Genomic DNA, 15,695 nt, shown 5'->3' with positions numbered 1-15,695 from the left:
CAAATTTGGTTAACTATTTCTATTCAGCCCTGACACTGGCACAGCCAGATATTCAAAGCCTTCATTTTTTTTAATCAGTTTCATACATTGAATAGTTTTAAAATGTAATTCTCAGAAGTTTTTTTTTTTTCTTTTTTTAAATTCAAGTCATTTCAGTTTTATCTATACAGCACCAAATCACAACAACGGTCGCTTTATATTCTAAGGCAGACGCTACAATTTATGTCACAATAGCAGGAAGTCAGGACCTGAAATTCAGACTGGGCAGACCGTTCTATCACAAAGGTTTGTTTTTTATTCAGAGGCAGTGTGACCAAGAAGTCAGAGGACTTAGGCTGAGGGATTTGCGTAGAGAGAGAGAGTGATAGAGAATTGATGGGGTGTTTCAGATAATCTGGGTTAACTGTTCCCGTGAAATTTCAGGAGCTAAGAGGGGTTAGTCTGTATAAGGGCGAAAAGGGAGGGATCGGTGGCCAGCGGGTGGGGGGCTCAGAGTTCCATGATCCATTCAGAACCATTAAGGGGAGATAGCTTGAGGTCTTTGACCAGCGTGATCTGCTTAAGATGACCAGCTGGAACAAATAGAGAACTAGTTGCCACATAACTAGAAGTAGAAATAAACACTAGTAGGCAGATCTGAGTACCACTGAAGACACATATGAGTGAACTTGACTTTAAGTGACTTACAGGTTTCTTTGAAAAATACTTTCTTATATCCAGGTTCTTCCTTTTTACTGCCATCCTCCTCTCCTCCTCGCAGCGCAGGCTCGCTGCTGCTGAAACTAAACAGAGCTCCCTGAAAGGCTCAGCCAATCACATTGGCCATATTTGTCACATAAGGTAGGACTCCAGTAGAGAACGTAGTTTAACTCTTTCTGCACCACTGGGTGAATGAGACGCTGACAGATCGTTTATTTTTCTTTCTATCGGGTTGTTTTTCTTTACTCGAATAGATCAAATTATTAGTGGGGACAATTCAATAATCGCTGGATATTGGTGGGGACACGTCCCTTCCGTCCATGCCAAATCTACGCCCTAGACACAAAGTATAAAAGTAAAAAACAATATATACAGTGTTATCTTCATTTTAGATGTCAATGAGTATTTGCGGCTCCCAGTGTTTTCTTTTGCGTGGAAACCGGGTCCAAGTGGCTCTTTGGGTGTTAAAGGTTGCAGACCCCTGAACTAGACGAAGTAGTGATGTTTACTTTAGTAAAAATTGAAAGATGAGTGTCGTTAAATTACCGTTCAGTTTGTGAGTTACAATCAGAAAATGATACATTTATTGTTCATTTATCGGACGGGATTATTTTTGACAAATCAAAGAAATTTTGCCCGATAATTACTTTTTTTCCTAGTGTAACTTCACTTCAAAGAGCTACAACTCAAACATTTCGGAGTAATAAGTCATAATAAGAAGTGCATCTAAACTAAAAATCAAGAATGAGTGATACTGTTTGTCAGTGATTTGGAAATTCTTCCCATTGCGTGCTTGCCACGCAGGGGAAACAAATTCTGTCGGGGATACCAACCTTGGCTCGACACCGGCAGTAAACAAAAGCTCTACCTCTGCTAAACTGTACATTACACACTTCAGAAAACACAGTCTGGTGTGAGGAAAATCAAAGCGATCGAGGTAACTTGTAATCTAGGTTAATACTACAGTGTGACCACTAGATGGAGACGGTGTCTGTTCTCATGAAGGCCTGTTGCAAATTTCTTTCCAGTCCTATTCAAACTGTGATGATTTACAACAACTAAGAGACTACATTAGAAATTAGGATTATGTTTGCAAATGGTATTCAGCAATCCACAAAAAACCCACCGGAAATCTGAAGGGGAAGTTTGTTTTACTGTCGCCTGGCTCTCATAAATGACATGAATCAGCTTTTTGTGGTCAGTCATGGCAGGCGCACAGCAGAACGTTCTTCACTTTCTGATGCTTGGTAAGCAGTAATTTCCATAATGTATAAACATTTCTTTATGTTGTATGGAGATAGCATGAGACAGTCGTTAAGTCTCAGTTTTCAATGCAAACATTCATCATTATATGTGTTTTATTTATTTTTTTGTTCTAATCTCACGTTTTCTTCTTCAGTAGTTTCTTGCATCTTTGCCTTTCTTGCACCTGCAGCAGGTCAGTGTCTTCTCATGTGTTATACATACATGCTTAAATATAAAATTTTTATATTTTTAAAGGACAATATTATATATAGTTTATGTTATGTGCTGATAGGTCAGATCAGACTAGCTGGGTCTGGGTCCACTCAGTGCTCTGGAAGGGTTGAAGTCTATCACAGTGGCTCCTGGGGAACAGTCTGTGATGATGACTGGGACATAAATGATGCCAACGTGGTCTGTAGACAGCTGGGCTGTCGGAAAGCAGTGAAGGTCACTTCATCTGCTGACTTTGGTCCAGGAAGTGGGAAAATCTGGCTTGATAATGTGGCCTGCTCAGGAACTGAAAGCTCTCTAACTGAGTGTGGACACAGTGGATTTGGGACACACAACTGTGGACATGGCGAGGACGCTGGCGTTGTCTGTTTGGGTAAGATAATGTTCTGATAAATTGTGCTGAATAAATGTATCTTTCTCTGTTTAGATGAACAACTCTGTGACCCAGTCACTATAACTGAGCTAAACTGAATGGCAAGAAGGAAAGTTGGGCTGAGTTATGCTGATTGGGTTTCTTTTGGTTTCTTCAGAATTTAAATGATACAAAGTATGTTATCATTCATAATCATTGTTGTTGGTAAGTGTGTGTGATGGTTGCATGACCAAACATTAAAAAAGAAACACTAACAGTCTTTAAACAAATGTACCTGTGACTAGGTGCCCATATCAGATTATCTGGGTCTGGGTTGAGTCAGTGCTTTGGAAGAATAGAAATCTACCACAGCAGTGCGTGGGGAACAGTCTGTGATGATGGCTGGGACTTAAAGGATGCTGAAGTGGTCTGCAGATCCTTAGACTGTGGTACAGCCCTGAGTGCCACTTCATCTGCCCTTTTTGGTCAAGGAAGTGGACAGATCTTGCTTGATGATGTGGCCTGTTCAGGGAGTGAAAGTTCTCTAACTGAGTGTCAGCACAGAGGATTCGGGACACACGACTGTAACCATGGTGAAGATGCTGGTGTCGTCTGTTCAGGTGAGCAGAAACACTGAAATTATAATATTTGTTCTCTTTGTTATTACTCATTAAACATTTTTAGTGTTTATGGAAAATAAATGCACTCTTGAGTAAAGCTTAAAAATAAGTACGTTCACATTGTCACGATCCTGGGTCTTATGACCCAGTGTTTTGAGTTTTAGTTCTTTTGATGTTTATAGTGTTTTAAGCTTATTAGGTTTCTTATGTTCATTTGCTTATTAGGTCCCTCTTGTGTTTTCAACCCTTGTGTTAAGTCTCCCTTATCCTTCATGTGTTTCATGTCTGTTTCTTATGTTGTCAAGTCCATGTAGTCATGTCAGTGTTTCATTGTTTCCTATTTTATTTTGAAAGAGGTCCTGTGTTTTGGTGCTCTGTTTTGCTCTTTCCCTGTGGGCGTCATTATGTTCATGTTGTGTCTACTTTGCCTTTCTGTCCCATGTTTCAGCTCCCTATGTTCTGTCTCAGTTGCTGTTAAGTTTACATGTTTTGAGTTCAGTCAGTGTGTTTCCTGTTTTACTTTGAAGGTCCACGTGTCATGTGAGTGTTTCTAGTTTTGCTTCCCTTGTCTTGTCCAGCCTGATTTCTCCCAGCTGTGCTCTCCTTCTGTGTCTCATTCCCTCGTTATCCCTCTGTGTATTTAAGCCCTGTGTTTCTCTTTGTCAGTGTCGTAGTCTCCCTCATGGCTGTGTTTCCCTGTGCGTTAGTTATCCATGTCCCAGTTTAGTTTAGTTATATTTTTTGTGCCCTTCTGCAATAAAGCAGCTTTTTGAGTTTATTTTTGTTGTCGTGAGTTTTGCGTTTGGGTCCTTCTCCTGCCTGGACACAGCCGAAACATGACACACATAGCAACAGCTTTTACACAAGTCTTCTTCACAGCTCCACCATAAGCTGGCGGAGCTGGAGCAGTCAAGTGGTCATCACCAGGAGATCTCATCAGGTCATCCATCACCATGTTAGTTAGTCTGGCCCTCATTTGTGCACACTTGGTTTCAGTTCCTTCTATAGATTTGTGTTGATGTTCACTTGTGCAGATTTTCCGCTGGACAAACTCCTTCAATTAATTCAATCTTTACACATGAACTGACATGCAGTTGTTCTTTACTTGTGCTTTATTTTTAGTCTTTTAACTTTCCTCTAATTAGTATAATGTTGACATCCCTTTATTTAAAGACAGTTATTATAGCAGATGAATGTCTAACATCTATCAGGTTACTTTTCCAGCTTCATGCTAACTCATGATGGTATGTCTGAGATTTCAGATGCTTCTTGTAGGTGATAAACTCAAGATTAATTTTATTTGATAGATCAGCGTAGTACAGCCTCACTCCTTCAGTTTTGATTTGTGAATTAGCTAAGGCTCGGCTAAGGTTAGCATTTGGAGATCTCATTATAATGGGGTTTCACATACTTGTTTTTCTACATCCTTTTTTGTAGAGAAAAACTTGACATGTCAAGATGTGATTACTACTTGAAAGTGTCACTTTGATGCTGCACAGCTTACATGTTCTTCCAGTGATAGTGTGGGCTGTTTCTTGCTACTCTGGCTTCCTCCCAAAGACATGTATATTGAGTTAATTGGTAATCCTAACTGATTATATTGGGATCAGTGGAATATGATTATATTAACTGCCCTGCATCTCTTCAAAGCAAAACATATCTAATAGTTAATAATGATAATAATGATGATGAGAAGAAGTAGAAGAGTGGGCTGCTTATTAAAGTCTGTGACCTTTTGGAGTAAGATGTCTCAAAAACTGAAAACATTGCTAAGGCTGTCACTTATGTTTATGTCTTAACATTTTTTCAGATTTTAGATTTTTCTTCCTGCTCACCTCTCATTTCCCCCTTGCCTTAATTTTGTATTTTGCATTTTTATTTCCCTCTTTTTATTTTTAATACATGCATGCATGCCTCTTTGTGTGCTCTGCATTTTCCTTAAGATAATATAACAGAAATTAAAACATGAACAGAGTGGATTTCAAATCTTGTCAATATGGACGATGAAAACAAGCAGCTCTAACAAATTTATACTCTATGCTGTCATAAGCTGCCCTTTACCTTTCTTTGTTATCAGAATATATATATCGACTATATATAAATTTGTGTGTGTGTGTGTGTAGCAACAATGCCAAATATTCATCAGTGCTGCAGATTTTTGGTGTTAAGAGAGACCGAAGGGTTTTTGCAAAAGAGGAACTAAAGCTGATTTGGGTGAAAACTACATATTCTACACTGACAAACTAAATAAGTAGCAATACATCACACCGATATATATATATATATATATATATATATATATATATATATATATATATATATACACACATACGCAGCTGGATAGCGTAGTGGTTAGACTACAAACAATAATAAGAGAACAGCACCACCAAGGCTGGAGACAGCGCAATACTGGAAGAGCATATGGGAGAAGGACGCGACCCATAACGGCAATGCTCGGTGGCTAGTGGCTCTGAGGGCAGACCATAGCGACCTCCCTGAACAGTGTCCAGTAACCATCACAGTGGCAGATATCCAAGAAAGGGTCTCCAGTATGAAGAGTTGGACAGCACCAGCAACAGAATTTGCACCAGCAATCAAATAAGTATATATATAGTATATATAGTGTATATAGTGTCCGGCCATTTACCATTTGAAAAGAGAATTGCTAGTTGGATATGTAAACTGGTATCAGTTGAGCCATGAGGTGATATGGATTGTTATTGGGATTAGCTGAGGACATCAGTGTATCTCGACTTTGTGATCTGTTAAAACTCACACTATTCTTTTTGTTTGGACTTTTCAGCAAGTCTCCCAAAACCCAGCATCTCTATAAATGAAGGACAGGTTAGCTGGGGTCAGAACATCAGCATCACGTGTTCCGTCTCATCTGAGTTCTTAGATGGAACTTTCACCCTCAAGAAAACCTCAAGTAATTTCAGTCAGACTGAAACAGGATCCAGATCTGCTACCTTCAATATCCACAGAGTGGACTTCAGTGATAAGGGACTGTACCAGTGTCAGTATGAGAAACGCATTTCAAGTAACACATTCAGCTCCCCCCTCAGTGACTCTGTCAGAATCTCTGTTACTGGTAAGAAGAAATACACTTTCCTGAACACCATGTTTCATTTGTTTTCTATAAATAACCAACTACCAATACATTTAATATTGTTTGGTTTTTTTTCTTTTCAGTAAGCAAACCCAATATCTCCATCAGTCCTGCTGGTGAGGTGACCTGGGGTCAGAACATTGGAATCACTTGTTCATTCTCAACTCAAACTTTAGGTGGAAGGTTCATTCTGATGAAAACATCAGATTCATTCAACAGGACCCAAAACTCAAACACAAACTCTGCTACCTTTAATATTCCTGAAGTAGACTTTGATGATGAGGGATCGTACCAGTGTCAGTATCAGGAAAGCGTACCAAGTCATGAATTTTACTCCCCAACAAGTGACTCTGTTAGGCTCTCTGTTACAGGTAAGAAAACAAATGATAGTATGATCATAAATAATCAATAGCAATGCTTATAAGAAGATACTGCAGTAGTTCTTTCTTGTATTTATAACAGCAGCTCTTTTTTCATAAAATTTCTGGGTGGCCGACAAAATGCTCTCAAAGCCCACAGTACTGAGGACTAAACACAGACTACTGGAAACAAACTATTACACACTGTGGAGAATTTAGCAGCTAAAGAGCTAAATGTTAAGTTGGGGCCTAAAAGAGTCAATGGTGGAATTTCATTCACCAGGTCACAAAAAACAGTAACACTTGAAAATAATGTCACACTATTAGTAAGTGCTTAACTCATCATTTATAAAGCACTACTCCTCATTAGTATGTAACTTATAAATATAGATTTAAATTTTTATTCATGATTAATTCAGAAATTCTAAGTATTATTATTATTTAGAGACACACACACAAATATATACATATATATGTATATATATGATTAAGATTTTTGTGAGTGTATTAATTGTGGTTATTTTTTTATTGTAAATTAAGGTAGTTGCTAGTTGTTAGTTTTGTGTGTATTTTAAGTATTTCGTGTGGCCTTCTCTAAAGTGAGGATAGTGGTGCAGTGGTTAGCACTGTTGCCTCACAGTGGGAAGGTCCTGAGTTTGACCCCAACATCTAGCACACCCATATTTGTGGAGTTTGCATGTTTGTGGAGCTCCTGGTTTCCTTGCAGTGTCAGTGTATCATGAGGGATACTTGATATTTGTGAAGCTCTTTGAAAAACTCACTATTGCCTTGTGATCACCTTACTTACTAGTCTTAGGATAATGAGGCAAAGCTACCCTGTGGCTCCAGCTGTCCAGTGTATCTTTTATTCCTAAACCCACCTTTACAAACTATGGTTTAGACTCTGGTCTTAACTACATGTCAGTATTTTGCAAACCTCGGAGGGGTTATGTTTGTAACTGGCAATAAATATTTACATGTCCTGTATCTCTTTGTGCTTTGTCTGTGTCATTTATCTGTTGTGAAGATAGCTGAGACTTGTTCGAGTCTTCAGCTAGTTTCATTTTTTTCTAAATGCTTTATAAGGCAAGTCGTCCCTTTACTCGTCACACAAAATACTTAACTAGTAACTGTCTGAATTAACCATGAATTACAGTATGATAATAAAGTGTCTGTTAACACACTCACAAACACTTAAGTTCATCTTTAAAAGCATTGAGTAATACGTTACTAATGCTGCACCTAAATGTATAAAACATTACAAAGTAAAGAAAATCATATGATCTTAATCTCAATCTGTTTTCACACAGTGAGACTGCAGAGGCCCAGCATCTCCTTGACATCTCCTAATGCAGGACTTATCTGGGGTCCTGAAGGTGCACAGATCACCAGGGGTTACAGCTTCGTCCTCACCTGTTCCATCAACTCCACATTTTCCAGTGGACATTTTATTCTCAGCTTCTCTGGCTCCAACCTCACAGAGCCAGCAGTCAACAACTCAGCCTCCTTTAGTTTCCCTGTAGCTGAGTATGAACATCAGGGCAACTACAGCTGTGTGTACGAGGTCACAGTGTCCACACGGACATTCAGATCTGCTGAAACTGCACCGATTACTGTCATCATTAAATGTAAGTACACTGTTAAATATATGTAGTTTTATTTTTTACTAAGAAAGAAGAATCATAAATATCACTGGCAATTCTACTGGGCAGTATTTTTCCCTCAGACGTCTCTCATTCTGCTAATTTCTAAATTTTTATGCATTTGAAAAGAAAGAAAAGGAGAAGCAGGTATAAGTCAGAAGGCAGTTCCGATATAGAAACAAAACTGAACAGAAACAGGAACAAACACAATCCTAGCAAAGCAATCCTTTGCTAGGATATTTGTGTATTTGCTTATACATGCTCTGGACCAGAGATGTCAAACAAATCGACCTGGACTCCAATCTGGCATAAATTTTAGACTTTATCTGAATTTTCATAGACTTTTTAGCTTGTCCTACTGACAAAGATCTCACCCACAGTCATTCATTACTACATCAAAGTAATTAAGTAACAGATAAACAATTAAATAAAAAAGTTTGTTTTGTCATTGTATACTACAGAAAAACTGAGACATATTGCTGAACTTGCACTTCTTTTTCTTATATTGAAATATTGCAGGGATTAAATGTGCTCTAACTTTTGTACACTGACAGAGTTTCATTGTTTCAACCCACTTAATATGAGTGTGGGCTGTATTTGGCCCCCGCTGTAAAATGGGTTTGACATCCCTGCTCTGCATTAACAACCTAAATGAGAAGCAGTTCATTTCAGTGGGACAGAATGTGTTCTAATAGACAAATGCTGTCCTCCTAGTGTCTTTGATGCCGCTGGTGTCCTCTATATCTGTTGTAATCCTGCTGCTGCTCCTGCTGCTGCTCTTAGCAGTGTGGCTGATCCTCAGAAGAAGACGACAACTCAAGCAGCCTGTAGCTGCCATCCAAACTCAAAGTGTGTACTCACCGAGAGACACAATTTTAAATGATTACAAGTTTAACTATATATTCACATTGTTTTCCTTTACGTGTGTTTCAGTGGTTGTCCAAGTTGGGAATGACTACACGTGGGGAGACAATGAGGGCAATGAGGAGGTCTATGTGAATGTTGATCTGCATCAAAAAATAAAAGGTGAAGCTGCAGGAGAGGATGGAGACTGGAGCGATGACTATGAGGAGCCAGTGAATGATGGCGACTGTGATTTTAAGGAAACAGATCCCAGTGACTATTACAGATGTCCAAAAGAGGCCTGTATGTTTGTAGACAATCACAGGGAAGACGATGATGATGAAGAGAAAACTAGTCATGCAGAAGATGTCTTTGAGAATGTATCCCCTCCATCACCAGTTTATTAACATTCATAATGACCTGAATCGCACAAACATCCAAAATACAACCACACCGATAAATGTTCACCAGTGTCGTATGGGTTCTATTTCTTCAATATACCATTCTTTGTAACAATATTTCCCTGATATAATGAAGTCATTTAGCAATTAATCTTGTATTATGTGGTCCAAACTGAAGTACATTAAGTACTTTTAAATTACAATTATTTTCGATTCCTTGTGGCATATCTTCAAGTTAAAGGAATCATCTTCGGCCCACTGCCTTTGGTGGTCACCTGACTTCACAATATCCTGATCTGTGAGTTTAATATCGGTTCTTATTTAAAAGTTCCCCTTCTGGATCTCTGCAGGCTGCATGTCAAAGCTAAATGTGAAGGGTGTGTGGGGGGAGGCTCTAATGATTGTAAAACTGTTTATTGAAGTGAATAGTTAAAATTGGGCTTTGTCCCCTGAGGTTCTCGTCAGATCTGCTCCTTGTTCGTGATGCCCAGTTTCAAAATATCAGGAGAAAATTGACAAAATTGCTCATCTTGAAGCTTTATAGTGGGACTAAAACCAATGGGTGATGTCAACCGTTCTAAGGTTATCCTTTCCTCTAACATTAAAACATCAGAATTTCAACAAGTTCAACATTTTCTTTACACTGTAAGAAAATATTAGTTTTTTTACCCTACATATTGAAATCCTCTTATTCCAAGTAGCCTTTGACAAACACCACTGAACAATTTAGGTTCAAAAAACTGTTTGACTTTTTTTCACCCTTTGTAATCTTACAAAGAGTACATCAGTAATGGATGGAAACATTCTTTTAAACAACCTTTTCTTTGAACCTTTACTTCTTTTTCATTTTATTGATTCATACTGTATTTTATATTTGATCTTGGACGTGAATCTGGGTTGGCTTCATTTTATTGTTTTTCAATGCTTTTTGTTTTTATCTTCATATATGATTCTATTTTCTTGTATTATATCTAAAAAAACTTTTTATGTTGCATGCTACTGTACATGTCAACGTTACATTATACTCTGTGCATGATACTCAAATACTTTTCCAAGGCAAACCAGAAATTATGTATTGATATTTTGGTAAAGTTATAAACACCCTGCAAATACTTTGAATAAATTTCTTACAAAATATTTCATCAGGATGTTATTGCAGACACTCACATTAATATAAACTTGACTGGTCTTAATTTGGATGTTCTTGTGGAGCCATGAATAATAAGCAGGCTGAGCTGGGTGGTGTAATAATATCTTAGTCATTTGGAGATGCAGATACAGCAGCTATCCAGAGTCTCCACTTCTATTTATGGCCTTGGCATCCTTTGGTTTACTACATACTTCTTTATTTATGCAGCAGCCCCGATGATTCAAAGCTGACTTGAACATTATTCCATATGTCTTCTTCTGTATATCTTTGTTGTTGTGAACAGATCTTTTGGCTTCATTATAAACGGGCACAATGCCTAAAGTTACCAGAGAGCTGAATTTAAATAACTTTTTTTAAAATGACCGAATACTTAACTCCATAAAACCTTTTACAGCCATTACACACATGAAGATAATTAGTTGGCATTTTGTATCAGCAGACTGTACCAAGAGTACCAACCAATCACATTCAAACTTGTTTCTGGTTTGAACCAATGATCTGACAGTCTGATGCCTACAAAGCCACAAATACATATGACACACGGTCCTTGTAATGTTCACAAGCAGCGCTCACATACACACAGTGTGGAAATGTTAGCACTCTGAGCTCATCCTCAGTGATGAGGCCCTGTAACCTGAGACAAGACAGACTCTGTTTATAATACAAGCTCAGCTCTGAGCAATGGCTGAGGTCACTTGTTGGCTGTCATTTAATGTCTGATAAATGAAAATGTACACAGAGCACACGGCCTGACACATAAAAGATATTTAGAAAGAAAAATTCCAAGATACTCATGTAGTATATGCTAGTTAGCTTAGCATAGCATAAAGGAAGGAAACGCTGGATATATTGAAAAGTAGTCTAACTTTACCCACCAGTTACTACAGAGAAAGATGATTAAAAAAATAGGATTCAATATATTAAACTATAACAGTTTAAAATGGCAGCGCACTGGTGCATTGATTAGCACTGCTGTCTCATATCGGGAAGGTTTGAATCCACCAGCAGGCTGCGGTCTTTGTGTGTGGACTCTCCATGTTGTGCTTGTATGGTTTAAGATAAGATAAGACTTTATTGATCCCACGGCGGGGAAATTTGTGCGTTACCTGAGCTGAGGTAACGCACAAAGCAGAAGAAAAATAAGCAAACAAATACAAAATAAATAAGATAATACACGATATACAACGGCAGCATGCACAGTATGTGATTATGGATATAGGGTTGTGGAAATATACAAAAAATACTCTACCACTACTATTATTACTAAATAGTAATAGATATATATATAAGTATCTATGAGCATAGACGTGTACTCAGGGTCTCTCTGGGTACTCCAGCTTCCACCCACAGTCGAGGGGATGAAGCTTTATTAAACAATATTGTTAAACGTTTCAACACTCTGAAACTTCACAGTGAAGGCACATTGAGATGCATTAAGCATTACTTTTACATTAACATGGAACTAAGACTTCATCTACTGTCTGTAGGCACAAAATAATGCATTACTGATCCCTCGTCACACATGACTAACGCTAATGAATCAATGTTCAGACGTTACCTAATAATGTAACATGTTCATGTCAAATTATTAAATATTCTTAACAGTGTCTTTCAGTGTTTTATAACATATCTTAAAATTAAAGTGTTTATATGCATTTTCATACGACCTGTTTGCTTGCATATTTGCTTCATGTTTTGTTTTGGGGTTTTTTGTATTGTGGAGTTTATTTTTGCACCATCCACCTGTAAGGAGAAGCATTGGAGCATGACCTTTGCTGTCTTTACTTCAGTCAAAATAAAAATCTCTAGGTGCTGAAATCTGAGCTTGTTATTGCCTCTGTTTTTCTTACATACTGCTATGATACTTACTTTAGTAAAATGTGTTGAATTTGCCATAATTTAAATCACAGTTATATCGAGTCAACAAATCATAACTGTTCAGCTTACTGCTTCAGCTATTTGTGGAGTTTGGCCAAATAAAGAGCACTATTTCCATTAGTCAGTTCTGAGTAATGGTAGTAAAATGTTGTGCAAAACGCATTTGTGCAGTTTTAGTTTTTTGACATTTACTGGCACCATTTAAAGAAGTTACAGTTTTTGAGCACATAAGTACTTTAATTAAAGAGAAGCCATTTCGGCATAGAGATGATCCAACGTTTGTCAAGTACAACATTATAATTCAATAAGATAATGTTTTATTTGCTTTAGTGATCATTTATTTCTGGTCTTTTCCCCGTTTCTGTGGAACACCCTCCCTCAAGATATTAGGCAGGCATGCTCTGTGGAGGCTTTTAAAACTAAGCTGAAGACACATTTGTTCACCCTGTCTTAATTCTTTGGCTTTTAGTTTTTAAAGTTTTACTGTTTTTAACTTGTATTGTGTCTTTTACCTGCTTGCTATGTATCGCTTTTATTTTTTTTTATCTTTTTAGTTTCAAATAGTTGTACAGCACTTTGTTAGAAAGCGCTTTATAAATAAAGTTATTATTATTATGATTATTATTATTATTATTTTCATTCCAGTTAAGTTTCATTTTGTATCTAATAGAAAAAAGTTCAACGCTGCTAAAAGGAGTTTACATTTTTGTACTATAAGGTTTGTGGCTTCCATTTGCAACTGAATTCTGTTTGAGGCCGTCTGTCTGTGTTTAGATGATATAGCTTTTCATGGTGCATTGACTGTCACTGTTACCTCACAACAAGTAGGTCCTGGGTTCAATTTCACCATCTATTTGGAGTTTGCATGTTCTCCTTGTCGTGGGTACTCGAGCTTCCTCCCACAGTCCAAAGACACACAGTTAGTGAGGTTAGGTTAACTGGTGATTCTAAATTACCCATAGGTGTGTATGCGAATGGTTATCTGTCTCTCTGCGTTAACCCTGCGACCTGTCCAGGATCATACTAATCATTGTTTTGTCACAGTGAATTGTTCACGTCTTCTTATCCCTGTTCAACTTAAAAGAGCACTGAGCACACAGTGTAGGGTTCTTCTTCACCATGTGTCATAAAATCAGATGAACACTAATAAACTCTTAACAAATTGTTAAAGAAGCAAATAAAAACATGTGATCTTATATTAGCCTGACTATGTACAAAATAAAAATAACAGGAAGGATTTTTTCCCCATTATTTTACATGGTATTCATTAAGTAAACCATGACCTTAGTTTTTTATTTACAGTAAATAAATAGGAAATGAGAAAATGCTAACAAGCTGCTATTTTCCCTAAGAGGAAGAAGAAAACTAGCAGGGCAGCAAACAAGGTGATTATATAAGTATATATAGATATACTATTATTAAAGGAATTTATTTTAAACTAATAGCTATGATTGGACCATGATTGTGGTTTAATGTAAAAGAAGAGATTGTATAATGTGCTAAAAGGTAAACATTAGGCTAAACCTCTTTTGATTTATACTGGGGCAGCCCTTCATTCTGAAACGAGCCACTTTAGCTCCTGTTCTGTTAAACCAGCTTTCTTCTGATGAGCTACTTCTCACAAACAGCAGGTGGGTGGGCCTTTGTGCACAGAAGTCCACAAACTGCTACAAGAATATTTCAGATTTTAAAATATTTACATTTTTGCTAAAATATTTCAGCAAGACTATTTCATAGGATAAGTATGTATAGATATACTTTGCATGGCTTGTTTGGGATGTTTTGGTTTTGTTTGTCTAATTCATAATTAATTAACCTTCCTCTAAAGTACATCACCCACATGAGAAGTGACACTGTGGGAAATGTGACCTCTCCTTATTTAGAGAACATTTTAATCCCAAAAAGCTAAAAGCTTTAAGGCGAACAGCCCTTACTGTGTTGCCAGGTTTAACCACTTTTTGCTCACAGTGGTTGTGCTGTGAAGCAGACATGCAGTTTAACTTCCCTGTCACACAAACCTTTCTTTAGTGATCAGGAGAGAACCATATTACAATAATGTATCATTGAAAGTGAATAATCTGTCATTTCTTTATCAGTTCAATTTCAGCTATAATGAAAATGGGTTGAAATGATTAAAATTGTTTTTTCAGCATGAAATAAGAAAACAGGGCAACCACTGAAACAGCTAGTCCACTGATTACATCAAACATAACAAACCAGGTTTGAGGAGAAGAAATGTCAGATGGACGTGCTCATCTTTGAACTTAGCATTAAAACTGAAAATATTCTGGAGATGAAAATACTCTTCAAGATATGTTCAGATAACCTCGAGTCCACATTCTAGTTATGGTCGGTTAGATCAATCAAGACTGATTCTTCAAGATTAAGAATCAAAGTAAGAAATGATCATGATGCCTCTAAGTGGGAGAAGAATAAATCTATATGAAAGGTGAGAACTCTCTTAAACTGTCACGGGGTGGCGAAGCAGGCCGTGTGTGAATATAAATGGACCCAAGATGCAGACTGCTTAAGTGGTGAGCGAGCTTTATTAACCAAAGGGTGACACAAACAGAGATGAGGTGGACAAAAACCCAAACCTAAGAGTAAACTAAACTGGGAAAAGCTAAGCAAAAACAAACCTAAAACCTTGAGACATGAAACGGAGATGCAGGGAGAGTAAAGCGGCCAGAATACACAGGAAAATGGAGGGGAATAACACAGACGAACCAGCAACTACTAAGACAGAAGACACGACTAAAATACACTCAGAGAACACAGGGAGATTACACACAGGTGGGGGACACAGCTGGGAGTGATTAACGTGACGAGACAAGGGAGACAAACCGAAAACACTCACATAAGACGCAGACCTTCACAATAAAACACATACACGCAATGACACAACACACAGACTGGGGAACACAGAACATAGGAACATGAAACGTGAACAGGGAATGTACAAGAACCCCAAAATAACCAAAACCACAGAATAATAATAACATAAACACGGAGTCGCAGACTCCGGATCATGACATAAACAAAACATAACAAGGCTGCCTCAGTCTGCTGTGGCCGTGGACAGAGGATTACTCTAACTGGTGGGTGTCCTGTTTAGCAGTTGAGAAATCAAATCCCACAGCTTCAGAGCCCTAACTTACGCAATAC

General features: G+C 37.7%; 1 protein-coding gene across 1 annotated transcript; it reads left to right on the top strand.

The window, feature by feature from the left end:
* Nucleotides 1–5,937: 5,937 nt before the first annotated feature.
* Nucleotides 5,938–10,419, top strand: LOC146520737 (immunoglobulin superfamily member 1-like; the record flags this gene model as incomplete). Its single annotated transcript, XM_085157628.1, has 5 exons — nucleotides 5,938–6,238; nucleotides 6,340–6,627; nucleotides 7,926–8,243; nucleotides 8,973–9,107; nucleotides 9,192–10,419. Coding segments are annotated over 5 exons (1,359 nt in total), but the record flags the coding sequence as incomplete, so codon positions are not given.
* Between the last annotated feature and the right edge of the window lie 5,276 nt (nucleotides 10,420–15,695).

Source organism: Neolamprologus multifasciatus, chromosome 4, assembly GCF_963576455.1.
Source record: "Neolamprologus multifasciatus chromosome 4, fNeoMul1.2, whole genome shotgun sequence".
NCBI classification, from domain to species: domain Eukaryota; kingdom Metazoa; phylum Chordata; class Actinopteri; order Cichliformes; family Cichlidae; genus Neolamprologus; species Neolamprologus multifasciatus.
This window is presented reverse-complemented; position numbering and strand designations above follow the sequence as displayed.